General features: G+C 48.2%; 3 protein-coding genes and 1 long non-coding RNA gene across 11 annotated transcripts; 3 read left to right on the top strand and 1 right to left on the bottom strand.

Moving 5' to 3' along the window:
- Positions 1 to 21: 21 nt before the first annotated feature.
- Positions 22 to 17,384, top strand: CTNS (cystinosin, lysosomal cystine transporter). 7 transcript variants are annotated; one of them, XM_079130902.1, is made up of 13 exons: positions 28 to 326; positions 448 to 570; positions 1,699 to 1,778; positions 6,304 to 6,382; positions 7,604 to 7,688; positions 11,718 to 11,821; positions 11,946 to 12,077; positions 12,763 to 12,862; positions 12,955 to 13,074; positions 14,450 to 14,620; positions 15,516 to 15,633; positions 15,945 to 16,059; positions 16,409 to 17,384. In XM_079130902.1, exons 3-13 carry the CDS (start codon positions 1,718 to 1,720, stop codon positions 16,524 to 16,526), a joined length of 1,203 nt encoding a protein of 400 aa, XP_078987028.1. In that variant the 5' UTR covers positions 28 to 326; positions 448 to 570; positions 1,699 to 1,717; the 3' UTR covers positions 16,527 to 17,384. The 7 variants fall into 7 exon arrangements, with proteins under 7 accessions (XP_078987033.1, XP_078987032.1, XP_078987031.1 ...); XM_079130901.1 differs by lacking the exon at positions 448 to 570; XM_079130904.1 differs by lacking the exons at positions 28 to 326; positions 448 to 570 and adding an exon at positions 392 to 407.
- Positions 17,385 to 18,573: 1,189 nt separating this feature from the next.
- Positions 18,574 to 23,353, bottom strand: TAX1BP3 (Tax1 binding protein 3). The gene is made up of 4 exons (XM_079130998.1): positions 23,204 to 23,353; positions 20,381 to 20,500; positions 19,897 to 19,974; positions 18,574 to 19,591 (listed from the first exon to the last, which is right to left on the bottom strand). Exons 1-4 carry the CDS (start codon positions 23,240 to 23,242, stop codon positions 19,454 to 19,456), a joined length of 375 nt encoding a protein of 124 aa, XP_078987124.1. The 5' UTR covers positions 23,243 to 23,353; the 3' UTR covers positions 18,574 to 19,453.
- On the top strand, positions 19,598 to 23,197 carry LOC306656118. 2 transcript variants are annotated; one of them, XR_013762406.1, is made up of 3 exons: positions 19,598 to 19,789; positions 20,305 to 20,524; positions 22,945 to 23,197. It is a non-coding gene; the product is annotated as an uncharacterized lncRNA (long non-coding RNA). The 2 variants fall into 2 exon arrangements; XR_013762407.1 differs by having other exon boundaries at positions 20,305 to 20,534.
- A 103-nt stretch (positions 23,354 to 23,456) lies between the features above and the next one.
- EMC6 (ER membrane protein complex subunit 6) lies at positions 23,457 to 24,370 on the top strand. The gene is made up of 2 exons (XM_079130999.1): positions 23,457 to 23,611; positions 23,799 to 24,370. The coding sequence occupies exon 2, from the start codon at positions 23,847 to 23,849 to the stop codon at positions 24,177 to 24,179; it is 333 nt and encodes a 110-aa protein (XP_078987125.1). The 5' UTR covers positions 23,457 to 23,611; positions 23,799 to 23,846; the 3' UTR covers positions 24,180 to 24,370.
- Positions 24,371 to 27,621: the final 3,251 nt, after the last annotated feature.

The raw sequence follows: 27,621 nt of genomic DNA, 5'->3' as shown, positions 1-27,621 counted from the left end.
CCGGACCTAGAGGGTTCCGCCCCTTAGGGTAAAGGTTCGGGGACTGAATAGTTGTCCCAGCTTCGCTCACTGAAGAAACAGAGTTCGCCTGTAAACCATGCAGGCTCCGAGAGAAATGGCTTGATTTTCCCTCACTCCGGAGCCCCTATCTCTGCCTAGGCCTTCCGCTCTCCCCTTAACCCTGCCCAGCATTGGCCTGTTGAGAAGAAAAAACTACAACCTCCAGAGCGCTTCGCGCCGAGGTCTGGCCTCCATGAATCAGGTGGCTCAAGTCAGATGACAGCTAGCCCGCCCTCACACAAAGTCAGCGTGGCCCGGGGAATCAGGTACATTCCAAAGCGGCACCTGACGCGAGATTGTTGCGAACGGTGAGATCGGTCTCCGGAGCCTGGGAAGCTGTCTGTGGGGTGAGAGTTGGCGGGACCTGGACAGCCTCCCATTTCCCAGGCGGACACCCTGAGGCCTAGAGATTGGCACGGCAAATTGGCAGGACAGCTTACCGCGGATCCAGCCCCCCTCAGCCGCGCCTGGGTTCCATCTCCTGTCACCAGTTGACAGGACTGACCTGAGGTTGGTGGGCAAGCTAGGGTAGTGGTGAGGGAACCTGAGACGCTGGGCTGTCGGGATGGTGTGGATGGCTCTACCTTAGAGTGGTTCAAGCCCCTTTCCCGCCACCTGCTCGGTTGCCGCCTGAATCTGGGTAGGCGAGTGAGTAGATCGCTTTGAGGAGGGCGGACGCTGAGATGACCGTTCCAGGAATTCCTGTTAATTTGCCCAGTGCTAGACTCTGGGGCAGTAAGCAAGAGGAAACCCCCACCCTGCCTTCTGGGATTCTGGAGGAAAAGAGGATAGCTTGACCCTTCTTTTTCAATAACATTGGGGAAAATGACAATCTATGCATTGTGAGAGCTTGGTAGGTGCCCTAGGGAACAGTAGTAATTACTTTACATCATTGTTTCTCAACCTGTTGAGCCTTGTCAACTCACTCCCACCTTCAGATTTTTAATTGTGCTGATAAACTCTACTTGTTTGTATATTATGGCCCTTGGGAGGACCACAGAGCATTGCAATATCTTAAGAGTTGTTTTTTTTTTTTTTTTTTCCAACATCCCCAAAAACCAATTATAGCCCCCATTGAGAATGCATGCTTTACATCTCATCTCATTTAAATCCTGTGTGGCAGTTAGATTAGATAGATTATCAATCTTATTTTTAAGCATTTTAATCAATTTATCTGTCAATGTCTTTCTGTCTTTTCTGGAATCCTTTCTGCAGAGTCTCAGCCTTTGGGGCTGAAGGACTTTTGCTGACCAAGTGTTCAAGACAGTCTGTGGAATGAGAGAGGAAATGTTTTTTGGCTTGGGGGGGTACAGGCAAGAACCCTATGACAATAAAACTGAATTCTTTCTTTCTGTTAACTAGGTTGCAAAAAGCAGTTGAAGAAGGAAAAATTCAAGTCTGTGTTCACTTCCTCAGGGTGGGACTTTACACAACCCACTTAGCTGCTCTGAGCCCATTTCCCCATGTATCAAAGAAAGATAAGTCCTCTTTATTCAAAGAAAGAAGGATCCCCTTCTCTGAGATTATGATGCAAAACCCATGAAATCAGAAGTGTGAAGTCAGAGTCCTTTTATCATCTATCAGGAACTGAGCTGATTCAACCTTAACATGAATTTCTCTTGTTGTTTTTCTTCCTAGTTCTGTGAAATCAAGGATCATGATACGGAATTGGCTGCTTATTTTTATCCTTTTCCCCCTAAAGCTTGTACAGAAATGTGGTAAGTTTAAAAATGAGTCATCAACTTTGTAAAAAGAGAAACAGCTCTAGAGCAAGTAACCTGTCCTCTTTGTCACCAGAGGTTTACTCTTATCCAGGCAATGTACATCTGCCTTCCCTGCAGCAAGTGACCATTGTTCTGGGGACCAGGAGTTTCACAAAGAGCCAGACAGTTCCACAAATAACTGGTCTTCTTCCCTAGGGTCCCTGTTCCCTTTTCCATGTCACTGAAGACAACAGTTGGTTCTTAAAGTCATACTATACAAGTGGTTCTCAAAGTAAAACTGTGGAACCCCAACAAGCTGAGATGATATCTGTAAAGAATGGTTTATGTTTCTGCCCTATGGACCTCACAAAGAGAGTGAAGGGTCCTGGGAGACACTGGGGGCAAATGACGTGGCCACCTTGTTGTACTTGATTCTTCCAGATACACCCGAAGAGTCTGCCTGGCATTACCTTGCAAGATACTAAAACCTGACCCTTAGAGAAGGTCAGAGAACCATGGAACAGCAGCCAGCAGGGATAGGGGGTGGACACATAGAAGCAGCTGGAGTCAGGGTTTGCATGTCCTTATAGGAGGGCCCCTTCAAGTGCTGTGTCATTCTAGCTCTTCTCCCACCATGAAAAGTAGTTCTGAAATTCCTTCCAATGAAAAGCTCTGTTTAGCACTCCAGGGGTGCCATTCCCATTATTTTGATCACTAGCTTGGCTGTTTTTAAAAAGCAAATGCATCTTAAAATCCCTGACTAAAGGGACTGAGTGCATAGTTCAGTGGTAGAGTGCTCGCCTAGCATGCATGAGGACTTGGGTTTAATTCCCAGCACTGTGGGAAAAAAGAAAAAAAAAAATCCCTGACTGAAGATTTTAAGTGAACTGGAACAAACCATACCAATCCTACACATATTTCCTAAGAGCCATAATGGTTGCACCATTACAATTATCTAGCCTCTTAGTCTCTGAGGAAAGAGTGGTCATCTGATTCAACTTTGTTAAATATCAGTTGTGTTAGTTTGCTTGTTGATAATTAATTTGTGAGAAAGTCAACGTCCCTCTGATCATCAGTAGGGATGCCAGAGCCTCCCACTAGCCCTGTTGGGAGAATGGCTTTCTGGAATTAAGGTTGGAGTGTGCATGTATAGTGAACCTCCTTTAAGTAATGCTAATAATTTCCCTAGCTAAGAAAAAACAAAAAATTCAGCATCTACTACTCCAGTTATGCAGAGGGAAAACTGAGGCCAAGACAAAGTAGAAGGTGTCCCCAAATTCACAGAGCTAGAATGAAACAAAGCTGGTACTGTGCTAGGATCTCTGCTCCATTATTTGACTTTGGCTCCTTTCCTGAATGTCCTTATGAAAGAGTAGTGGGAGTTACCATAAAATTAAGCACCTGGGAACTAGATTTCTAGCTGATTCTGCTGTGCCCTCTTCTCTGCTTTGGAGAGTGATCGCAGGACTATAGATGAGATGAGTGACCTCCAGAGTTTTTATCTCTGACTTCTTCAGGTGGAATCTAAGGCAGTGCAACCTAACAGCAAGAATCTGGGCTTTGGATCAGATCATACCAGGTTTGACCCCTGCCCCCACCACTTTTAAGCTGTGTGGACAAGACACCTTCCTTCTTGGAATTTTTAGCTTATTCATATCTAAAGTAGGAATTTTTTTAAAATGCCTACCCCTGGCTGTCAATACAGCTTAGTGGTAGAGTGCTTGCCTAGTATGCATGAGGTCCTGGGTTCAATCCCCAACACCACAAAATCAACACATAAATAATTTAATTTAAAAATAAATGATGGGGTTCAATTCCCCAGCACCACCAAAATGAATAAATAAATAAATAAATAAATAATAAAATAAACAAGCTAGGCACCGTGACTCATGCCTGTAATTCCAGCAACTTGGGAGACACAGACAGAAGGATACCAAGTTGGAGGCCAGCTTCAGCAACTTAGTGAGACCCTACCTCAAAATAAAAGAGCTAGGGTTGTAGCTCTATGGTAAAGTGCCCCTGGGTTAAATCCCTAGTACCAAAATTAAATATATAAATAAATTAAATTAAATGCCTACTCCTTGTTGTAATAATTACAAAATGGGAATTAAGAATATAGCAGAGTGGCTGGCATGGAGTAAGTTGCAAAGCAGGAGAGGTGCTGGTAAGTATTAGATTTAAAAAAATCAGACCCTGTTTAGGGAAAACTGAGGTGACCTCACTGTGACTCCTTTGGTAATTCTGATATGGTGTCTAGAGGCTTTTCCAGGATATGGTCCCAGCTTCCTGGTTGCCTCCTATCTTGGGCTAAAAAGTCTTACAATTATAAAATGATGGTGATGATAGTAATCAATAATTATTTAGTATGCAGGTCATGTGGAAAGCATGTTACAAACATTACTACCTTTTATTTTCACAGTGACCCTGTGAGATAGGTCTTGTTATTTTTCCCCCATTTTATAGATGAGGAAATGGAGGCTCAGAGAGGTTCAGTACCATACCCCTGATCACATAGCTAGGAAGAGTCAGAGCCAGAGTGGACTGTGTGATTTGATAGTGCTGAATGCTGCTGTCTTCTGTGGTGCTGAGTGAGGGGGACATAAACATTCTCTGATCTGGTTCCTTGAGAGTTCACAACCTCCTCCTTTTATATGCAAAGTCTGTGGAAGACTGAAGGCCATGTGGGGCTCCCACTCACTCTAACCAGTGTTCCAAAAGAGCCCTAGATACCCAGAGGTATGGGTGGCTGCCTGGCATCACTTTTAGTACCCCTGTCCTGAGCAGTGGCTTATTCTGGAACTTGCTGGTGTGATCCTCAGTTCTCAGTCAAATGAACTGCACCATCTCAGCTTGCAAGAACAGAACTAAACCTCAGATTGAGATCAAAGTAGTGATGCTCCCTTCTGCGGCACATATAGCAAAATTGAAATGATGTCAGAGCAGTGAGAATGAAAACAAAAAGTGAGACAGAGTCACCAAACTGCCTCCAGGTTCTGAGACTATAGTTAAGAGAGAGGCCAAGCAGCTTGGCCTCTCCAAGGACTGCCGTGGGGACATCCTGTTCTGAGGGAGCCAGCCAGGCAAGAGGGTACTGTAGACCACAGACAGTGGGAGCCTCAGCTGGGGCACTTGCAGACTAGAGAATGCACTTGCAGTCTCTATCCACATTCCCACATGAAGAGCTAAGAGAGAGAAGTCATCTCAGATGTGGCTTAGAGAGGCACCAGGTAGCAGAGCTGGACCCAGAAATGCAAGTTTCAGGTTAGCTGAGCACCTTGGAGAAGATGAGGTGACTCTCCCTGGAGGTGTCCCGTCAGGGGAAGAGGAACTACTAGATAGAAGTATTCAGAAGGAGAATCAACAAAGGAGGCTGAATTAAAATTTCAGATCCCAGGCTTCATCATCTACCTTTAAGGAGTCTGGGTAGAGGAGACCTGGGTCCTGCTTGCAGCCTCTATCCCTGCAAGAACCATCTTCATCAGAGTTGAGCACCTGCTCCCAGTTTGGGTGCCATTTCCCATCCCAATTTAGATTCATAATCATAAACTCTAGACTGTGCAGAACCCCACAGGAAAGGTGAGATGAGGAGGTTATGGCATAATGCTTTGAGCACACCTGGAGTGGAGATAAGGGTAGGGATGAGGAGGTGGGCTGCCCAGAGAATACAGGAAGAGCTCAAAGAGGCAAGTTTGGTCACATTCTGAGACCAGGATACCCTGAGGTAGTTGACCTCCCAAGATGATTTTTTTGGCATTGGGGCTCAAACCCAGGGTCTTCTGCATGCTAATCACATGCTCTACCACTATTAATCTTCCCAAGATGTCTTTTTTTAACACCCAAACCAGCTTTCTCCCTCATTCTGGAAGCACCTATTTGTCTACCTTAGTTAACCTATCCTGAGTTAACATCTTAATGCCAAGAAGAAATCCTTTATGGTGAAAAATATGTTTCTTTCACTGTTCTCCAGTCGCTTCCATATCATCAGCTTCAGGAGGGGGATCCGTGCACAGTTTGAGCTGAGTCAGTAAGGGATTCTAAAAGCATTCTTTAGAACCATGGTAGCTGGGCCCATGCATCTCTGAGACTGCAGAGAGGGGGGCTGTACCACTTCTTCAGGACCAGATAACCTTATAAAGAAGAGACCTCTGTGTTATCCTTCTGAAGTGGTGGTCCCATTCACCATTTGTAATCTCAGATGGTGGCTTGAATTCCTTTGTGGTAATTTTGGGGCTCCATGGTTCTCAGATTGTCTCCAGGTAACTCAGCCTCAGGCCCTCAGAGCCTGTCAGTAGAGGGAGGTGGGGGAGGAAGCTCCAGCATTTCCTGCTCTGGCCTATGTCAACTTCTGTCTCTGTCTCTAGCAGCAGATGGGGAAGGAGAATAATGAGGCCCATGTATCCAGTCCCCTCATGGAACCTCCAGCACCTCCCTCTCTTTACTTAGAAAGTAGGATTGTGAGTAAGTCAGCTGTCAGGGGCCCTTACGCCTGTTTCTTCTCATGGGCCTAAGCACTCTGACCTGATGACTTGGCTTCTTCCAGAATCAAATATCAGCCTCACCGTGCCGCCCGTTGTGAAACTGGAAAATGGCAGTTCAACCAATGTCAGTGTCACCCTGGGGTAAGTTTTCAGGCCCAGTTCTGTCCTCTGGGCCCTACAGTTGAAGCAGGGCTGGCTCTTAGGTCCGTCTATTCATATTTCAGATGTGACGCTCTTGTCTCTTAGCTGGAGGACAAGCCATAGAAACAACAGTGGTACTAGCCTTGGGCTGCAGAGCAGGATCCCACAGTTGGACCCCCAAATTGGATCCTTGCTCTCACTAGGAGAAAGAAGAAGGGGTGCTTCTCCTCAGAGACACAAGCCTTTTCTTCCAGTGTGGAGAGTTCTAGAGTGACAAGCAAATGATGCCAGACTTCAAGACCCTTTCCAAGACTAAATACTTCAGAAGAGCCCTGAAGGTCAAGGGGCAAGGAACTGAGCTACTGATTGGCACTGCTGAGGTCTCTTCCAAAAGCAGAAGTGACTGCATGGCATAATCTCACTCCTGCAATGCTCATGCTTGGCCTTTGAGACTTCTACTTGCTGACCCCTTCAAGTTTAGGCACAGCGGTTTTGACCTAGTCCAGACTATGCCAGAGAACCCCCCTCTCCATTAGTGTCCTTAGCTACTTCACCTTGCTCATGCACCGAGCTCTGGGGATGTCCTGAGGTGAAGATCTGGAACTCTGTCCTTTTCTCTTTACTCCTCACCTTTTCTGGGAGGTCTGGCTCCCAGGCTCCCTCACAGCCCTGCCATTCCATTTCCAATTCCTAACATTACTGCATGTCCACACCTTGCACATCTCCCAAGTCATCCCTTTATGACAACTCACCTCCTCCAGAATCCCTGAGTGGCTTCTGGCTGTTCTCTAAATTAACTCTGAGTCTCTACACCCCGATTTGAGGTCCCCATGGGCTGATCCCAGAAGGCCCTTATTTTCTTCAGTAAAATTCTGACTTTCTCACCAAATCCTGCTCAGACCTGACCCTCTCTGGGAAGCCTTTCCCACTGCCACAGGGATCCTCAATCTTATCAATTTCCAGATGCCTCCCATATCATTTGCATTCAGTTTGCTACCTTCTCATGTTCTCATCCTACCCTGAAGGGACATCTAGTTTCCTGGTAAAGATAGAGGACACCTAAGCAGGGATTCCACCTCTATACCCCTCAGGGTTGAGCACATTGCATTTCTTCTTCCTGATTACTTAAGAAAGTAAGACCTGGTGCAAAATCCAGAGGGTTGGTTGAGATTTTTGTAGTGTCTTATTACTCAGCAATAATCAGACTCTTGTCCTCCACAGGTATCCATTAAATGCAACCTTGGTGATCACTTTTGAAATCACATTTCGTTCAAAAAATGTTACTATCCTTGAACTCCCTGATGAAGTAAGTAACAAATTTAACTAATGGGAGGGAAATGCTATGTAAAAAAAACATGTTGTAATTAAGAGCTTGTGGCAATGGGTCACCCAGACTGTCCCAGTTCCGTCATTCCAAAAATCTGTGATTTTGGTTTCATTAATCTCTTTGGGGATGAGTATTTTATGCTGCATAACTTTGATGAAAAAGGAAACAGTAAGAAGCCAGAGGCAAAAGTGGTTCTGAGAATAAGAAGTTCTTAAGATAGTTTTCTAAGGCCTTGCTACTCAAGAGCATTCATGAACCAGCAGCACTGGCCTTGTTTAAAAGTCTTTCCATTGTGCCAGGCACAGTGGCACACACCTGTAATCCTAGCCACTCAGGAAGCCAGCCTCAGCAATTTAGCAAGGCCCTAAGCAATTTAATGAGACCCTATCTCAAAATAAAAAATAAAAAGGACTGGGGATGTGGCTCAGAGGAAGGAAGGGAGGGAGGAAGGGGAGGAAGGAGGGAGGGAGGGAGGGAGGGAAGAAAGAAGGGAGAGAGGGATGGAGGGAGGCAGGAAGGAAAAAATCCTTCAGTTGCTAGAGGTATACTCAGTGGTAGAGTATATGTCTAGCATGCTGGGGTCCTGGGTTCAATCCCCAACACCACAAAAATAATAATAACTTTTTAGAAACAAAGACTCTCAAGCCCTATCCCAGATTTACTGATTCAGTGTACATGTAAGCAAGTTCCCCAGATGATTGGGGTCCACATTAAAATTTATGAAGTTCTCTTTGAGACGGTACTGAATGGATATCATTTGTAAAACCCAGTACCAGAGGCTGTCTGGTATAATAGTAATAATTATTCAGAGCTTTATGCATTTATCTATTTGTATATACCTTGCTTCCTTCTTACCAAGGATGTAAGCCAGTTGCCACTCAACTAGATAAGAGTAGGAGGCAGCAAGCTGGACATGGTGGTTCATGCCTATAATCCCAGAAGCTATAGAGCCTGAGGCAGGAGGATAAGGAATTCAAAGCCAGCCACAGCAACTTAGTGAGGTCCTAACCAACTTGGTGAGACACTGTCTGAAAATAAAAAATAAAAAGCACTGGGGATGTGGCTTAGGGATTGAATACCCCTGGTACCAAAAAATAAAGAATAGGGAGGTAGCATCTCAGGAGAAATAAGGGTTTAAAAATAAATTAATTTTTAAAAAAAGACAAGATGAATGCATTCAAAGTTATGATGAATAACTTCTGAAGATCTATCATGACTGTAGTTAATATTAAGGTATTATATATAATCATGCACCAAATAACCTTTTGATCAACAAAGAACCACATAAAGGACTGCAGTCCCATAAGATTATACTGCATAGAGACAGGTTAGCCATCTCAGTTTGTGTATATCCATTCTGTGATGTTCATATAATTATAAAATCGCCTAATGATATGTTAAATCAGAGCAAACCCATTATAAAGGGACTCATGGCTGTGATGGAACACTGCTAAGAGATTTTAAATGTTCCCACAATTAAAAAAAAAATAATAAAAGATTACACCATAAAAATAAGATGAGTGCTGGGTGTGGTGGCACATGACTATAATCCAAGCTACTCTAGAAGCTGAGGTAGGAGGATCACGAGTTCAAGGCCAGTCTGGAAAACTAGTGAGACCCTGTCTCAAAATAAATAAAAAGGCTGGGAATGTGGTTCAGTGGTAGAGCACCCCTAGATCAATCCTCAGTACCACAATAACAACAAAAAGTATGCTGGATATGTTAATTAGTTTGATTTAATCATTTTGTGATATATATATATGTGTGTGTGTGTGTGTGTGTATAAATTAACTCTGAACATTGTATATATGTTCCATTTTCATTTGTCAGTCATACCTTCACAAGGCAGGGGAGGGATGCAGGGCTAGGACAGAAGGCCCTGAGGCACATGCAGGGGGGGGGTGGGGGCAGGTGGCTTGTGGAGGTGGACTGCAAATCAACTGTAAGCTCCAGCAAGCAAACAGTAGTGAAACATGATCGATCTCAGGAGTTAGAGAATCTATGATCTGGCAAATGCAGCACTGTTGAGAGAGAGGCTTCAGAGTGTCCCTTTGAAGGGACCCTATGTGAGAGGGGACCCTTATCCCCTGGTGAGCACTGTAAGGCATTAGCCTGTGCTATTTGTCACAGTTTCCTGGTCTAGGGCCAGCAAGCAGTGCAAGGAGAGCAGCTGGTTCCACCACAGGTCTGAGCAGCCCTCTTGGTCCACAGATCACATGTATACTCTGGGAGGAACAGATGATGATTGCTTAGTTTAGGGCACACATCTAAGTAACTTCCATTTAAAAGTAAATGGAAGCCAAGCAGTGTCAAACTAAAGAAGCCTGACACAAAAATCCTGGGCTGTCTAAGATTCCTTATATAAAGTACAAACAAAGTGACTCTTTGTTGTCAGTGTCAGTGGTTACCTTTGGAGTCAGAAGACCAAAGGGCGGTGGGAAAGGGCTTCTGAGGTGTTGGAAATGTTCATTTCTTGATCTGGGAGCCGGATGCATTCAGTCTGTAGACATTTCATTCAGCTGTGATATGTAAACTTTTCAGCACGTGTGTGCAGTTCACTTTATTAAGAAAAAATTAACGTGGGAGTCAAACAAATCATTTATATAAGATGACCTTCTTGGATACTTGAAGGCACCTTTTCAGGCTTATGCCTCACTAACCACTCCTGTCCCCTACCTGTGACATTGGAATCCACTGATTAGAACCTGGTAGTTGGGTTGTTTAGGAACCTGGTCTGTGAACCTCCAGTAAAGTTCTTCATCAGGACACAGCCCAAGATCTTCATTTATAATGTCCGATTTGACCAAACTGTGAGAATTAAAAGCAACAGTAGCAAGTATAAAGTGTCTGGGCTTGGACCTGGCATGTAGAAGGCACTCAGTAAAAGCAGTGATCCTAATCATTTCATTCTGACTTGTTTTGGTCAATTTCTGATTCACCAATTTCTCCCTGTCTAGTTCCAAAGGGATTTAATGACCACTTACAAATATTCAAACAGCATTGCAAATGAAGTAACACAAAAATAAAAGAGCTGAGAGTGGTGCATATCATCAAGATTTGGCTTGCAAGGCACAGACCAGAAATGGGACTCCAGGCTTTGCAGCGGCCACTCCTACCATTTCCATTGTTCTGCTAAAGTCCCCTGGCTTCTGGTGCTAAAACCAAAAAGACTGTGCCTCAAAGGAGCCATTACCAGATAATGAGCTACAACTCCATGGGACCAGCAATATGAGTTGAGGGAGGACTAAGGGTATCACCCAGGGAACAGATTGAGGACAGGGGAGACAGTTTGGTTCAGTAAAGATACCATCACCTTGCTCCCTGCTGCCCTGGGAAGGAAAGATTGAGAGCAGATGTTACAGGCAGACCTCCAGTCTGCTTTCTTGGAGCAGCACTTTTGATAAATATTAGCCAGAAATGTGGTTTAGAACATACTCCTTGCCAAGCATTTGGTGTATGCACCTCTTGTTTTGGTTCACTTGGCAGCCAGGCTGGGGATGGGGCAGACATCCTGTTGTAGATCCTGAGGAGCCTAATAATGATAGAAATACATGTAACACAACTGCCATAGTATAGCCATGAAGGGAAGCACTCACTGCTTGTCATGTGTCAGGCTTTGTACTGGAAACTTTATGGATATCATGTCATTCACAGCAACCCTGTAAGATAGTCACTTGTGTTACTCTATTTATAGATAAGTAGACTGAAATAAGCTTAAATAACATAAGTAGTGAGAGAAAGAGAGCCATCCACCCTCCCTCAGAGTTCAACCAGGGAAGGCCCTGAGGAGCAGGCCATAGTTCTGCTCAGAAAGTCTAACACAGAAATGTAGGGGGGTTGAGGTGGTTGTCTGGCTCAACATTTCTGTCTTTCGTTGGCAAGCTCTTTGAAGATAGGAACCTATGGTGGACCCTCTCCTCATTCTCTCATTTGTAGGCTGGAGCAGACACTTGTTGGGGCCCTAACTAACTACATGTTGCCTCAGATCATATTTAGTCTTCCTAACAGGTTGTAGTGCCACCTGGAGTGACAAATTCCTCTTTTTATGTGACTTCTCAAAATGTTGGACAAGTGACTGTTTATCTGCATGGAAATCATTCCAATGAGACCAGGTAGGCTGGCCTCCTCCCTCTCCACATGGGCCTTGAGAGAAGGGAGGCTATGCTGTGCATGGGGTATGGGACCTTTCTTCAGAAGCCTAGCCTTAGCTCATCACATTCCCAAATCCCTTTCTAGCCCAAGAATACGCTTCTTGGTGATCCACAGCAACATCGTTAGCATCATAAACCAGGTGATTGGGTGGATCTACTTTGTGGCCTGGTCCATCTCCTTCTACCCTCAGGTGATCAAGAACTGGAGGCGGAAGAGGTAACCCTCTGAGATTTGCCTACAGGCCTGTGGGGCCATGAGAATGGGCATTCCCATGAGGCTGCAGATGGTGCTGCTTCCCACTCTTCCCTCTTCTCTGCCTGCTCTCTCAAGAAAGTGGTCCTGATGGGAAAGCTCTCTCCAGTGCTGGGCATTGGTCCCTAGCCAGGTTGCCCCTCCCTGTGGAAGGCACAACATTGAGCTTCTCAGCTAAGTAAAGAATGGGCCTGATAGGAGGAAAGCCCACCCAAACCTCCTGAGCCCTAGAAGACTGAGGTGTCAAGTCATCCATCCTTAAGCCCTGGGGACCAAGCACTTCTACTGTGAAAAGTGGCCCTGGGGGTACATCATCATGTAGCAAGGACACAAGCTCTGCTGCAGTCAACTTTGCCATGTTGGCCTCTTAGCAAAGAACCAGGAAGGACAGGACTGCCTCGCAGGAGGCCTCCAGGCCTTCCTGTAGGAGCCAGGGCTGGAGGAAAAAGGAGATATCTCAGGAGCAAGGGAGGAAGGAAACCAGCACCCAAGAGGGCAGGGCTTGAGTAGCATTGACTATGGTGTGGAAAAGGACCAAAGGATAGTGCTCTCCTCAAGACAGGGCTGAGCCCTCCTTCCCCATGTGCTGGGAGCTCTGTCCCCTCCCAGGTCTTACCCCTGCCCTTCTGCATCCCTCTGCCCTTGGCAGCGTCATTGGTCTGAGCTTCGACTTTGTAGCCCTGAACCTGATGGGCTTCGTGGCCTACAGCGTGTTCAACATTGGCCTTCTGTGGGTACCCTACATCAAGGTACGATGCTGCCTGCTCCCTGCCCCCAGTCCACCCAAGCTGCTTGCTGGCCTCCTGCCTCTCACCTCCCAGTTTCTCCCCACCCTCAACAGGAGCAGTTTCTCCTCAAATATCCCAATGGCGTGAACCCTGTAGACAGTAATGACGTCTTCTTCAGCCTACATGCGGTCGCCCTCACCCTGATTGTCATCATGCAGTGCTGCCTGTATGAGGTGAGGGATGAGGCTTGGCAGCCAGGCCCACAAGGAGATACCCCAGCCAACATCTGTCCCAACCCATCCACATGCCACCTGCCACTGAATCAGAGATACAGAATCTTCAGAAAGGAAACATATTCATTCATTCAGCATCTACTTCCCAGGTCTGAGTAATGGGCCAGGCCCTATGCTGGGCACAGAGAATACCCCATGAGTTCAAGCCCTCAGGGCTCCAAAGTCTGCAATGAGGGACACAGAGAGAGGCAGTGACAAGCCAGCAGGCTGAGAATTGTGTAGAGCAGGGAACACAGAAGGCAGAGTAGAGCCAGGGAGGAAGGGGAAGGAGGGTGATGGGGAAATGATTCTTACTATGGTTCAAGGGTGAGTGAAGTTCCTGTGTTATTAAAGGGGAAGACGGGAGTGCCATTCTCCATGAGGGGACAGAATTTTGGAGGCCAAGGGACATTTGAGAGGAAGCATGAACAGATGGGTATGGTTGGAGCTTGGGTTGCCAGCCGGACAGCCGGCTCCCCAGAGGTTGGAAGGATCCTAGGATCGGCCTTGCTGGAAGGCCATTGGAGTCTAGGGGTCTCAGCAGAAAAGGGCACCAAAACCCCTGAGGTGGCAGCTTTATTTTCACTTCCCTGAGGTGTGCCACCTCCTTTGGGAGTTCCCTTCACATACTGTTCAAGGCCCACAGAGGGGCTGTGGGGCCCCCATCTTCATGAACCTTCTCATGAACCTTCTCAGTTTTCTTACCCTTGGCTGTAAAACTTTGGTGAAGAAGGCACACTTTTGGGCCATGTCTAGAGAAAGGCTGGGCTCAAGGCAGATTTCAGAGGACTCAGGTTCCACCTAGGCAGGGAGCGAGTCAAAACCTGGGTTGGGATGAGGTGTTGGGCCTCCAGTGTTGGAGTTTACATCCTTAACACCCTTCACTCCTTTGGAATGAGCTCAGAGGCACCTAGCTCTATAAAGCGGAAATAAAAAGTAGATAGAAACTGGAGAGTACCAGATGGACTGAATAGGAGACCCTGATAGCAAAAAGGTGAAGTTGGTGCTAGGGATGGGATTCCACACCCTGGCAGCCTGGGACCTCATCCCAGCCCAATGTCAACCTGTTCCATGTCCCAGAAGGAGCCTGAAGATCTCTGGTATCTGTCCCCATCCCACCTTTCCCTGGACATCCCACCTTTCCCTGGACATAGCCCTGGACATAGTGTAGACCTCTGTCACAAAGGCTATGTCGATGCCAGTCTCCCACCTCCAGCTCTCTCCCCTTCAGCCTCAGCCCACTCTGCACCCCTCCTTCATGGCCATCCCCTCCTGAGATCCTGCAGCAGCCCCTGTGCCCCCATCTGTAGCCCCATCCTCTTCATGTCATCCTCAGCGAGGCAGTCAGCGTGTTTCCCAGCCCGCCATCGGCTTCCTGGTACTCTCGTGGCTCTTCGCCTTCATCACCATGATTGTGGCTGCAGCTGGGGCAACCACATGGCTGCAGTTTCTCTTCTGTTTCTCCTATATCAAGCTCGCTGTCACACTGGTCAAGTATTTTCCACAGGTACTCCATTGTCATACGGCTGGTAGCGTGAGAGGCCCTGCTCCCATGGGCAGCTTTTGCCAGGGCAGGGAAACTAGGGTGGAAAACCTCAGTAGAAGCCAGTGAGTCCTGGGAGGCAGGAGCCCCAATGGGAGACATTTAGGAGCATCTGGGACTGCAGAGGTAACAGCAAGTATGGATGAGGGTAGAAGACAAGGATGAGCCCTGACTGGGAGAGAACAACCAAGAAGCCAAGACCTCCCTCCCATGTGGTACCAGTCAGGAAGCCCAGAGGGCACCATGAGTTTGGAGGAAGACTGTGGAGCCAAGGCAGGAGGAAGAGGGGGATGTCCAAGCAGACCCCATTAGACTTAGGATGCTGAAGATGAGGCCGGGGAGCCCACCCAGGGCTCAGGTGAGAGTTATTTTCACTCTACAGATGGGGAAACTAAGGCAAGGAGAACTCAGTAACTTCTCCAAGGTAACAACTCTGATGATAGAGCAGGTATTCCACACCAGGAAGCCAAGCTGCCAGCAAGCACAACATGGGGTCCAGGCTGAGTACAGGGACAGCTTCATTAGAGTTGGGAAGAAGATCAGAGTTTCTGGAAAACCAGGATAGGGCTTTATCCATGGGAAGGAGTAGAGAAGGCAGCAGCTTCTCTCCCCTCCCTTTCTCCATTGGAATTGGGAGGTGCTCGAGTGACAGGAAGGACTTTGCTTGCCCTGCCTGCAGATGAGACCCCGGGACCACCCAGACTGTTCCTTTGGCTGAGGCTTGTCAGACTAAAGGTCACCATGTTCCAAGGCACGGGCATATAAGTGGGAGGAATCAAAGCCACCCTTGTTTGGAGTGGCAAACACAAGGCGCAGCCATCCAGCCCCTCACAGCCCTCCATCTGTCTGTCTGACCCAGGCCTACATGAACTTTTACTACAAAAGCACTGCAGGCTGGAGCATTGGCAATGTGCTCCTGGACTTCATAGGGGGCAGCTTTAGCCTCCTCCAGATGTTCCTCCAGTCCTACAATAACGGTGAGTCAGCCAACAAGCTGCCCCCACCTAGTGAGTGTAGGCATAGGGTAGGACTGGGCTTCCTGGAACCACTCCTCCCTCACCCCCCCACCCCACCCCAGAGCCAGAGTTACACCCAAGCCTAGCAGCCTGGAATTCCAAGCTTATCCCAGCCTACAAGGACAGACTCGCCCAGGGGTTGTGCAGCTAGAGGATTTGTGGTTTCCTGGGCAGATGGGGACACCCCCCCCACCCCCGGCAACCCAACATGTTCCAGCTGCCACAGGAACTGCCAACCTAAAACCAGATTCTGTCCCTTTGATTATTAACAGACCAATGGACATTGATCTTCGGAGACCCAACAAAGTTTGGACTTGGCGTCTTCTCCATCTTCTTTGATGTTGTCTTCTTCGTTCAGCACTTCTGTTTGTACAGAAAGAAACCAGGGTACGACCAGCTGAACTAGCACCCAGAGACCTTGTGTAAATGGCCAAGACCCTGGGCTCTGGTGGGGAAGGCTGCACCCAGCAAAGACCAGAGAAGAGGCTGGTGTGCTGGGCTGGCTCAATGTGCGACAGAGAAGTGCTCTCTTCCTCAGGCCAATGCCTTAAACTCAACCAGCCTGCCTTCATCCAGTTCTCTCTGGGACAGACACCTGACTCTGCTCCAAGACTGAAAGCCAGACCTCAGGCGGTCCCTCCCAGCCTCCCCAGAAGTCTCAGCCCCCACCCCCCAGGCCTCATGGGCCAGGCATCTGGCCCTCCTGCATCTTGATGCTCCATCTTTTTTCTTTAAGGCTTCAGGCAGCACGCACAGGTCCTGACAACCGTCTCAGGTGGAACTGGGTGCAGAGCTTGCAGCTGAAGGCCTTTCCACAAACAACCAGTGTTTCTGGGAGCACCTGGAAGGGCTGACCTTGCAGCCAGGAGAGCCAAGGGCACTTTGCTGCCACTGCTGTGTTCCCAGAGACCAAGTAGTCAGGTGCTGTGGCCAATGGACTCAAAGGTGCTGGTGCTGGTGGTGGAGGGGCAAGGATTTGGGGGCTAGGCCTTGGGGTCCTTTCTCTGAAGGCCCCCAAGACTCTCATTCTACATAACTCAGTTTCCACAACAGCAGTAACAGATGGCCCTGGCCAGAGCCTGGTGAAGAGGATTTCTGAGCCTTGAGATGCCTGCCAAATCACTTCTGAAAAGAATTGATGCCCAGTGCCCTCTGGACCTGTATCATAGAAAGTCAGATATCACACTAACTCCATTCACATTTTTTTGAAGGAATATTTTGGAAGTGACCCTACTTTCTTTTGCCCTCTCTCCTACCTCCACTTTTTGAGTCAGATGGGGCCCCTTCTGAACACCCACACTGCTCCTAACCCAGCACCTGTACAACAGGACATACTCTACCAGCCTGTGCCTTAGAGGCCTGTCAGACCTGCCAAGTGGTAAGCAAATTTATTTCCCATGGAGGGGAGAGCAGGCCCCCATCCCTCTTTCTCCCAGGCCCCTTCCGAGATGCTCCAGTTTTTTTACCTCAGAATACTTGATACCATCTCACACAGTGCTTGTGGGTGTAATCTCGATTTCAAACCTCCTTCCCTTCCACCCCAGCCTGTTATCCTCCCTAGGGCAGGAAGGGAGGGTCCCAGGATGTGCCTTGAGTTTGCCTGTCCATACTTTTTTACTACAAGGCCAATGTGAGGGGCCTATATCCTTTTTGTTTTATTTTCATGGTGTCTATATCCTTAATTAAAACCTGGCTTGTTTCCTTTCTGCATACTCCACGCATTTGCTAGATGCTGAAGGCTGCTGCTATGCTGGCCTTTAGAGCTGAGCCCTGGGGTCTTAGGGAGATGGCCTTATCGTGTAAAGAAGTGTGTAGGGCCACAGAGTTCGCTGACCCAAGGTGGCTGTGTGCTTATCGTTCACTTAATTGGGTATGTCCTCTTGGGTAGTGCAAGATACCTGCCCACTCAGGGCCAGGTAGGTGTGTCTCATGGTTACCTCGTATGCCAGCACTAAGGTATACCACCAGCATGTGCAAGCTGCAGATGTGGACAAGGGTTAGAAAAGGTTTTTAAGGGCATGACTACACTGGAAGCAGGGAAATGAAGGTCTTATTTTCCAGATTATTCTGTCCAGCTATAATGGATTTCAAGGAATTTAAGGTCTTGTTTCCTTAGAGCAGAAAATGTAGCCCAACCAAGATTACAGACCTGTTTTACTTGGGTCACCCAGTGATTTTTATAAAATACGTCATTGGGTACTGCACTTTAAAAATGGGAGATTTCAAATTTTGGACTTTTCTTTACAAATCTGATTTGGCAGTGCAAGGTGGATCCAGAAGCGGCAGCAGCTTCCCAAAGCTGGTAGGCAGAGGACTAGATGCTCACTGCTTTACTACCTGGCCAGCTCTCAACTCTTGGGAACATCCAGGATTATGTCCCTGTTTGTGGCTCAGAGTACTCTCTCGAGTCTCAGAGGCGGGTGCTTTTACCATGAACCCCAGAGTGCCCAAGAGGCCCCTCTCGGGTGCGAACTGAAGCGAGGTTACACTGAAGTACCCACAACTTGCCCCAACTTCCCTTGTGTAACTTAGCTTCACAGTGACACTCAAGAGACACCCCAGGTTTCCCACCTTAATTGCAGTGAAGGTACACCCAGACATATAGACGTGGCCTTTGCCAGGGACAGGGTGTTTCCACTGAAGCTCCCCACACCTACCACCCATCATGTTACTAGGGACTGAATGCTTCCCCTGTATCAGGAAACACTTTACCACTGAGCTATATCCTCAGCTCCCACTAAGGCTTCTAAGGCAACACCAGCCACACCCTTTTCCAGGCTGGTGGGCCTGAGAAGAGTTGGGCTTTGTCTCAGAATAGTGAGAGGCAGGCTACCGATCCTTAAAACCAAAGCATTTGTCCCAGTAAATATCTCTACCCCACACCTCAGCAAGGATCTCTCATGAATTCCAGCGTTCTTTATTGGACATGAGATGCTGGGTGTGGGACAGCATCATACTGCCCCATTTCCATGGTAACCAAAGTAAGGCTATTCACGTGCTAAGAGTAGTTGCTCCCAGATGTGAATTAGTAAGCTAGATTCAAAACTACAACTGGCATCTCCAAACAGTAAGATAAAAACGCTGTGTATAAAAGTTGTGATTAAAAAAATACAAAAGTTAAATCCAAGGGCATAGAGAAAAATGGCAATCCTGAGAGCTGCCCTGAAATGTCAGCTGAACCTCAGCTAAATCCTATAAGTCATTAAACCCTGGGGAGGCCAGCACCCCTTGGGGAGTAAGGGTGAATGGGAGGCTACCAGTTGTCATCCAGATGAACCTTCATAGTGCCTCTAGCAGTGTGGGGATCTAGCCCCCTGCTGGGCAGTATGGGGTGGAGAGCGTGTGGCATGGGCACTGTGAAAGTGACACAGGAGGGCAGGGCAAAGCCCTGCAGCTGGGGCAAATCAGGGAAAGCCAGTCCCAACTGGCATTTCCCAGCTTTGGCAGCTCTCAGAAAGTGTTTTCTGCTTGCCCGGGCACTGCTGAAGCCAGGCAGCACAGTCAGTGGGCTGAGCCTGTGGTCACTGCAGACTGGCTACCACTCAGCTCCAGGCCCTTGTTTCCAATCCTCAGTATCCCAGGGAGAGACCTGGTCCCAGATCCTTAGACTGGAGTGGGAAGGGAAGAAGGGCTGGCTCAGGCCTCTGGGATCAGCTGTCACCCTTCTGAGCTGGGGCCCAGCATGCAGCAGAAGCCAGGACGGAAGAGCGAACAGAGCATGAAAATGGTATCGCTGTACAAATAGGCAGACAGGCGCGAGGTAAGGACCACAGGCGGGCTGCTAGGACAGCATGGACTGCTGCACGGCCTTCTGCAGCGACTGCCGCGTCACCAGCAGGCGCACCACTTCCTCTGAACGCTTGGTGAGCCGTTTCCGGGCCTGGTCGTGTGTAACCATGGTCATGTCCCAGCCATTCACCTGGCCCAGGGAGAGAAAACAACCCACCTCAGTTCCTTGCCCTCTGGGATCAGTAAGCAGAGGGCTTGGAGTACCTAGGTTACCCAAGCAGGCCCCAGGCCAATATCCCCAAACGTGGAGATGCCAAGCACTGGAGCTAAGATACAAAGAAGAGCCTTCCTCTATGGGCAACACCAGCATGGCTTCCAACTGGCTTTGGTGAGTCCCTCTCTGCAGGAAGGCTGGGCCAGTCTTCCCCACAACCCCAAGTGCTTCAGCCCCCTTGGTCCAAACCTTAGTCTCTCCTCCTCTGGGTCACCTGTTACCTGCATGATCTTGTCTCCAATCTGCAGTCCAGCAATTTCAGCAGGACCTCCTTCAGATACACGTGTGACATAAATGCCCTGAAAGAGGGAGCCCAGGTCAAGACATGTAGTCACTGGACTTGCCTCTTATCCACAGGACAGAGCCCAGCATAGCATACTCCCAGCCATTCCTGTCCTTGGACCCAGCCTTCCCCAGCACATTCCACCAGTGCAGACTGTGCCAAGACAGCCAGGGAAAAGCATGGCTGCCCTAGGATTCTCCAGTCCAGCTGATGACCACCTCCTGCTTCTGGGCTGTCTAAGCAGGACTTCATAGGGCTGAGAGGCCCACTCCCCATCCCAACCCCTCCTTTTCCCACCGTATTATATCTGATGGTCTTGACAAAAAGATCTGCTCCTTCCACGCAGGCCAGGAAGCAAAAGTCCCACCATCTCAGGCCTCTACGCCCCATGGAAGGTCCCAGGTATCATAGTTCCCTCTCACCTTGTCTGTCTTGTCTTCTGAGAAGGGATTTTGAGAGGGATCCTGGTCAATTCCACCTCCAATGCTGAAACCCAAGATTAAGTTCTCACCTTGACGCAACTTGTGAATTTCAACTCTTTGCTGGCAAAGGAAAGAAAAAAAAAAGTGAGTTGGGGTGAGTGGAGAATGAATCTTGTCTGAGTCTGCAGCGGCAGCTGCCTCAGGCTGCTGGGTCAGCTGAGAGTTATGCTGAGGGGTGGGACCCAAAGCCATCAACAGGAATCTAGCTGGTCACCAGCCTGGGAGGCTAAGGAGTTAGAACTTAAAACTTGGCCACATGGACTCATCCACTCAGCTCTCTGCCCTGTCTTTCCCTGCTTCCCCAACTTCGGTCAACATGTACTCTAAACCCCTTCTGGCCCAACAGTCAAGGGTGTTGTGCCTGCCATGGAAGAGAGGTCCAATTTCCCAGGGAGGGGCCCCACATGGCAAGAGGGGTCAGGCCCTGAAAAAAAGCAGGTACAATGAGGCAGCTCAGATTGCTGAGCCTGCACTGTCAATGGCAAGATATGAGATACTCAGGAAAAGTGGAGGAGATCAAACTTGCACAGAAGGGAAAGGGCTTCCTGGCCAAGGGAAGCAGAGCAAAGGCTTGAAGGTACTATGGATATGCATCTGTGAGACCAGAGTACAGGATGCATGATGTGGAACTGCAAGGTAAGATGAAGCTACAGCCAGATCAGGACAGCTGTGGGATGCAGACCTCTGAGACTAGTCCTCCTGAAGCCCCAGATCTTGCTCCTGTGCAAGGTTGGAGAGTATTCTAGGGCTCTCGCATCATTCTCAGAGGTGAGGGCCCCACCTTTCAGAGCCCTCAGCAGGTACCCTCCAGTCACCAGATGCTGGGGACAGAGATGAACCCAAAAGTGTAAAGTTTTAACAGAAAGAAGGGAGGGGGGGGAAGCAAATAGTGACTTGATCTGGACCTGGAGCGGCTTCACAAAGAAGGGATCATTGCACCAGGCCCTGAGGAGGTGATGAGTAGTGTGGCCACCTGACCTTGATTCTGAACCTACTGCAGCACAAAGAATCTAGGGAGTAGGGCAAGGCATGATCCCATTTTACACTAGAATGGCCACTTAGGTCAGCAGTAGGAGAATGAATGGCTTGCACTGGGTTGGGTGGGGATGAAGGCCAGAGGACATGAGCTACTTGGAAACTGAGATCCATAGACTTGGGGGCTGTTCACTGGAGAGAGGGGTGGAGCACCTGACTGAACACAACTATCATTCAGATGGGAATCTAGAGGGAGAAGCAGATGAAGTTTGAGTGCCAAGAGCCACCCACAAAGGTGTCCAGACCTATGGAGCCTTTGCTCCATATGGACAGAGGAGGGGCCAAAATGGCTATAACTCAAAAAGTTAACTATAATGGGGATAGCAGGACTGGGAAAGAAGCTTCCAGTATCTCCTCCCCAACTCAAGACATAGCAGGAAAGGCTAAACACCATCCACCATGTTCAGGCATGCTCCTGATGTTAGAATTGGACAACTGTAGTCCTACAATTTGAGGAAGAACCTGCAGCCAGACATGATATGAGGGAAGAGGAGCAGGAAACGTGATCCCTGAGGCCCACTGACCTGGGTCCTCAAGCCTAAAAGTGAGAGTTCCTCCAGGCCTCCTCAGACCCACCCCCAAGCTCAGAAAAAAGACAGAACCGTGTCACTGACTGGAAAAGTCAGACTAATGCAGGGTGAAACTAGGACACTGGTCAGCTGGTCCTGCAGGCCAGGTCTGAGTTGCTGCTCCAAGTTCACCCTCACATGCTATCTTTATCAGTGGTTCCTTTGCCTCACCCTCCTGACTGCAGAAGCTGTACAGCACACCCATCTGAGATACCACCTCCAGTCCCTGTGACTCAAGGGGTGGAACTTTTACTTAACCCCTTGCCTGACGCCCAGGCAGTTCTTCCCATTTTCTGAAACCTCTGGGGAGCTGGGTGGGAGATGTGGGTCCTTTCCTGAGGCTGGGCATGACCAAACTTCTCTCTGGGATTTTTTCCCCACCTGTACCGGGCTCCAATCAGCTGGGACGCTGGTGTCCAGGTCTAATGTCCCAACCTTCCTTTCTCTTTTTGCCTATTCTAATAGCATCCAGCACCCAAGATAAGGCAATGAGGTGGCCAGAGGCCTGGGCTGAGCCTCAGGCCTCTAGTAGGTGAAGGACCTGGACTTTGCCCCAAGGACTGGGGAATCAGGGAAAGTTCAGAGAAGGGCTAAGCCTGTTGTATGAGTTTTCGCTCTGGACAGGGCGGTGGGTGGGTCCCAAAAGCGAGGTTGGACAGGAAGGGGAAGGGGCTGCTACCGCAGACTGGCCAGCCCCACCCACCAAGTCTCCCTCCGCTGGGAGGCGGCGGAGCCAGCTGGAGCAGAGGAAGTGCTTCCTCATTCCAGAGGCTGCGACTCATGGACGTCGAGGCCGGCGCCCGCCCCCCGCCCCCCGCGGCTGCCCAGTTGGGGACAGGGAGGCCCGACTGGGGCGCTTTCCCAGACCCGGTGACCTGAGCGAGGTCTTCCTACTACTAGGTTCTCTCCGCCCCTGACGGCGGCAGCGCACAAGATTTGACCTCTACCTAGGTTATCGGGAGGCTCTTGGGTTCCAGCCTTATGTATCTTGGCCGTGGGAGGCTGCAGCACCGCTCCAGCTAAACGAGGGCCGAAGCTCTGGCCGCCTGTTTGCAGGAGCCCGGGGTTCGATGCTTTTTGTCACCCTGTTTGGATGTCAGTTTATCGCTCTGCAAAATGGGGGCAAGCTAAGACAAGGAGCCCGCGCGAGCGCACTCACCACCACGGCGGTGACCGGCTGGCCCGGGATGTAAGACATCTCGACCCGGATCCAGCAACGAAGTACAGCAGAGTGAAGCCCTCAGTGAGAATGCCAGCGGCCGCGCCCTCTCTGGTTAACAAAGGCAGCCCTTCTTGGCCCGCCCCCTCATGAATACTTAACAAACCTCCAGCCAATTACCCGCCCGAGCGCTGTTCGACTTTCGGAAGTCCCGGTGCGTACGTAGAGAAGCGGGGCAGAGGGCGGAGCGTGGCCAAAGCGCAGGTGCGTGAGGGCGGGGTGAGGCGTGTGCGCATGCGCACCCTCAGCCCTCCCAGCAGTCTCCTGCACAAGATGGCGCCGCGGAAATCTCTACCCCGACCTGTCTGAGGCAACGCTGAGTGACTTGTGTTCGCCGCAGCATTCCAGGTAATAGAGCAAACCTCGCCGGGGGCTGCAGACGTGCCGCCAGCCCGGGCCCTCAACCTCCTCAGAGTCTTTTGAAGGTCCGAGACTCACGAGTGATGCCGGGTGTCGGAAGCCCCAGGGGGAGGGGACGGTGTGAACCCAACTTGCCAAGCTTCAGGCGACTCTCGTAACTTGGTTTTCTCCGCAGCTCTGCGTTGTACAACGAGAAAGCAGAGGCCGAGCCCCGGCGGGTGCGATGGCCGCGGTGGTGGCCAAGCGGGAAGGGCCGCCGTTCATCAGCGAGGCAGCTGTGCGGGGCAACGCTGCCGTCCTGGATTACTGCCGGACCTCAGTGTCAGCGCTGTCGGGGGCCACGGCCGGCATCCTCGGCCTCACCGGCCTCTACGGCTTCATCTTCTACCTGCTTGCCTCCATCCTGCTCTCCCTGCTCCTAATTCTCAAGGCGGGAAGGAGGTGGAACAAATACTTTAAGTCACGAAGACCTCTCTTTACAGGAGGCCTTATTGGAGGCCTCTTCACCTACGTCCTGTTCTGGACATTCCTCTATGGCATGGTGCACGTGTACTGAAATGAGGGCAGGGATGGACTTTTCTAAAACATCAGATTGGGAAGACTGTTGCCAGGAATTAACACCGTGTAGACTTACTTAGTTTTTAAATGTTGAATTCGCTGCTTGTTCTGTAACGTTATAAATAATTTATATCTGAAGACAGAGAGCCTGTAATATTCTTCAGATTAAATGAAGTGTGAGACACTTTGTGAAGTGCTTTCCTGTCTTAATGTATAGTTACCAGTGGTTGCAAAACGACAAAATTTGACTCCTGGAGAGCAGTCACGGACCATAGTCTGTAATATCCCTGCTTACATGTAGGCATTCCAGAAAGGGGCTTCTAGGGCTTAAATAAGAGGACAACTTTCTGTTTACATCCTGAAAACTGATAACAATGTATTTATTTTCTTCTTACATGCCAGGCATTGTGCCTCGTACTTTTTACACTTTTTATCTCATTTAATTCTAGCATTAACTCTGTGGAGATGTCACTGTTAATCCTGTTAATGAAAAACAGGCTCAGAGAGGTTAAATCCCTCTGCCAGAGGAGGCTCAGCTAGAAAGAGGCAGAGGCAGAATTCAGATGCAGTTCTCTTAATTTACTTTTGTAGAATTGGCTGAGTGTATTTTTTCTCAGCCCAGCATTCCCTCCAACTAACCACTACTTCCAGGTATGAATGGAGTCATCTCAGTTCAATTTCACCTAGTCACAGCTAGTTGTCTTTCCCATAAGAAAAAATTCAGGCTTTTTTTAAAGAGTACGTCTTGTGAGGATTAAATAGATTGGACATGTCAGCTAAACTCTGAGCTTTTGAGGGTATAAATGCCTCTGCCTATGTGCTAATCCATGATTCATTCTTGTCAGGAAAATTATCTTTGAAATATATGTCTAATTGAGAAATAAATATTGTAATAGAGTTTCAGTAACAGACATGTTGTGTCGCTTGTGGAACTTATAGTCTAACTAGGGAGATTAGCATTACCTAATTCCACAAATATTTAAATAGGTAAGTGCTATGAAGAGCATACGTAGAACCCCCAAAACTAGCTCAGGTTGGGAATCATCAAGGAACCCTCCTTTTAAGGAAATAATCTTACATCTGAGACCCGGAGGTTGAATGTCAACCAAGTAAAGAGTGGGAAAGGGGCTTCTTACAGGAAAGAGTAATGACCTATCTCTGGAGATAGAGAAGAAGCCCTGAGGTAGACCTGGACCAGATCATGGAGTGCCTTAGTGGGCAGTTTACCTGATACTAAGAGTAACTGGGGGGAATGTTTTGGAAGTTTTAGTAGTGATGTGATCAGATTTGGTTTTTTTAAAAGAATCCGTTTTAGACCAGAAGGGGATCCAAGAACTTGAATCCAAGTTCTCTTTTACAGACCATAAGTGGCCTATGGCCAATAATGGGAATGAATCTAGGACCCAGACCTGAATTCTGTCTTGAGTTCCAGATCACTTACTTGTGCCCCAAGCCAAAAAGTTGAACTACAGCTTTGCTTCCCTCTCCCAGTGAGCCCTTTCTTTGCCCATCACTGAGGATCCTCACATGCATGGTTTGCATAGCCTTCTCCAAGTAAGAAAGGAGGGTTCATTTCTGATGCAAAGCAAAGAGGAAGCAGAGGGGTCCTGCTGTTGTAGGAAAAGCAAAAGGATGAGGAATCTGTGGGCTGATCTACTTAATCATTTCCCTACTGTTGGGCAGTAAGTTTGTTGGAAATGTTCACTATTAAAAGAAATATTGCAATGAATTTCTGCAGATTTAAGTGGTTTTGAGAGAATTTAAGCTCTGAGGACAGAAGATAACTCAATTCCAAATGCTTTCCAGAGTTTTATCAAATTAATGAAAAGTATCAGTTTTATTAATGCCTTCCTAGTCTTCTAATGTTTGCTCATTTAAAGAGTTGCCAAACTTTCATTTAAATTTCTCTGAAGATAACAACAAACATAAATGTATTGCTTACTAACTTGTTTCTTGTATCTGCCTCTTATGGTTTCACCATCTTAGATTTCCCCCTAAAACGTGAGTAATCATGAAGATAATGAAGGGAAAAAAATATCAGAACACGTTTAAAATTGATACTTTTTATTGTTTTAGAACCAAATAAAAGTGTCAAAAATACATGTATTGGGCAGGTCCCAGAAAGTACTTACCACCTTGCCCCCTTTAATTCTGTGTCTAGCCTAAAGGGAAACAGCTGGCAGTACAGTATAGTCTTTTGGAGAGAAAGCATTCTTGGATGCACTGCAGAGTTTCCTCTGAGGAAACACATCACTTGGGAGGTAGTGGGTTGGAAATAGTCTTTTCCAGACTCAAGATGTCATTCCAAGTGGGGTGATTTAGTAACTCTACAGGGCATAGTAGTCCTTCACTGAGGTACTCACACTTGAAAAAGTCACAGTCTCCCTTTACATCTGATTCCCCACTGAGAACAGAACTGATAAGGGGTGAGTGGGGGTAAAAAAGGCAGCCATGATTGTTCAGTGTTAATGACCCCCAGCATCAGGAATGGAGGGCACTTTGACCTTTCGTGGCTGGTCCCCATTATGTCACATTGATAGCACCCAAAGTATGACTAGTACAGCGCTCCCAAAGGCATGGGATAATTGTTAGGAAAATACTTGCTGAGCAAGTTTAAGCTAGGGCCTAGAATATCAGAATAGGAGCTCTCTTGGGCTGGGGATGTAGCTTAGTGGTAGAGTGTGTGCTTAGCAGGCAGGAGGACACTGGGTTGCAATGCCAAAAAAGGAAAAAAGAAAGGTCTTAGAGACTTGGAATCTCATCTTTCCAATGGGGCAACCTGTGCCTAAAGAGAAAGGGACTTACCCAGAGTGGAAGGAGCTCAACTTCCTGCTTCACTTCTCCCCATTTAAAAGCACATTTTCATAAGATTAATGAGCCCCCAACTCTTCCACCAAGATTACGCACAAGGTGGCAAACCAGCGTCTGTGCAAAAAGCAAGGCAATTTTGGCAGGAATGCACAGCAATGTCCTGAAGCTGTAATGGGATTCCTGGCCTTTCTAAGCATGGGCCCTCTGACATGCAGCCACAGAGGCCACCTGGACAGCTTTGCTAGCCTCAAAGAAACAGGTTGAATAAGTCCTTTTAAGGCAGTAAAGTGTAATGGGGCAATCTTTAAAAGTAAAGAAAGCCAACTTGGGTTGGGGATGTAGCTCCGTGGTAGAGCACTCACCTAGAGTACAACTAAGCCCTGAGTTTGATCCCTAGTACCACCAAGGAAAAAAGGAGGGAAAAAAATCTTTAAGGTCAACTTAAAACCTCACAAAACCCAGTGAAGCCTTCACTGCCTTCATATCCTCAGTTGCTTCTTCCTATGTGTGTGGTTCCTTTATCTGAACCATTTCCTTCCCTACCCAGTCAGCTGCTCCTAACCTTTCAGGTTTCAACTAATATGACACTTCCTTGGAGAAACTTGCTGACTACTCCTGGTTAAAAACTC

The sequence above is a fragment of the Sciurus vulgaris genome, assembly GCF_902686455.1.
Source record: "Sciurus vulgaris genome assembly, chromosome: 3".
In the NCBI taxonomy this organism is placed as follows: domain Eukaryota; kingdom Metazoa; phylum Chordata; class Mammalia; order Rodentia; family Sciuridae; genus Sciurus; species Sciurus vulgaris.
This window is presented reverse-complemented; position numbering and strand designations above follow the sequence as displayed.

Bases quoted from the DNA above. Each gene is read 5' to 3' on its own strand.
- EMC6 (XM_079130999.1), top strand. From the start codon at position 23,847: ATGGCCGCGGTGGTGGCCAAGCGGGAAGGGCCGCCGTTCATCAGCGAG.
- TAX1BP3 (XM_079130998.1), bottom strand. From the start codon at position 23,242: ATGTCTTACATCCCGGGCCAGCCGGTCACCGCCGTGGTG. The intron at 20,501-23,203 runs GTGAGTGCGCTC...TTCCTTTGCCAG, and splicing joins AGCCGGTCACCGCCGTGGTG to CAAAGAGTTGAAATTCACAA. The intron at 19,975-20,380 runs GTGAGAGGGAAC...TCCCTCTTTCAG, and splicing joins CAGAAGACAAGACAGACAAG to GGCATTTATGTCACACGTGT.
- CTNS (XM_079130901.1), top strand. From the start codon at position 277: ATGACAGCTAGCCCGCCCTCACACAAAGTCAGCGTGGCCCGGGGAATC. The intron at 11,822-11,945 runs GTAGGCTGGCCT...ATCCCTTTCTAG, and splicing joins AATCATTCCAATGAGACCAG to CCCAAGAATACGCTTCTTGG. The intron at 16,060-16,408 runs GTACGACCAGCT...TTTTTCTTTAAG, and splicing joins TTGTACAGAAAGAAACCAGG to GCTTCAGGCAGCACGCACAG.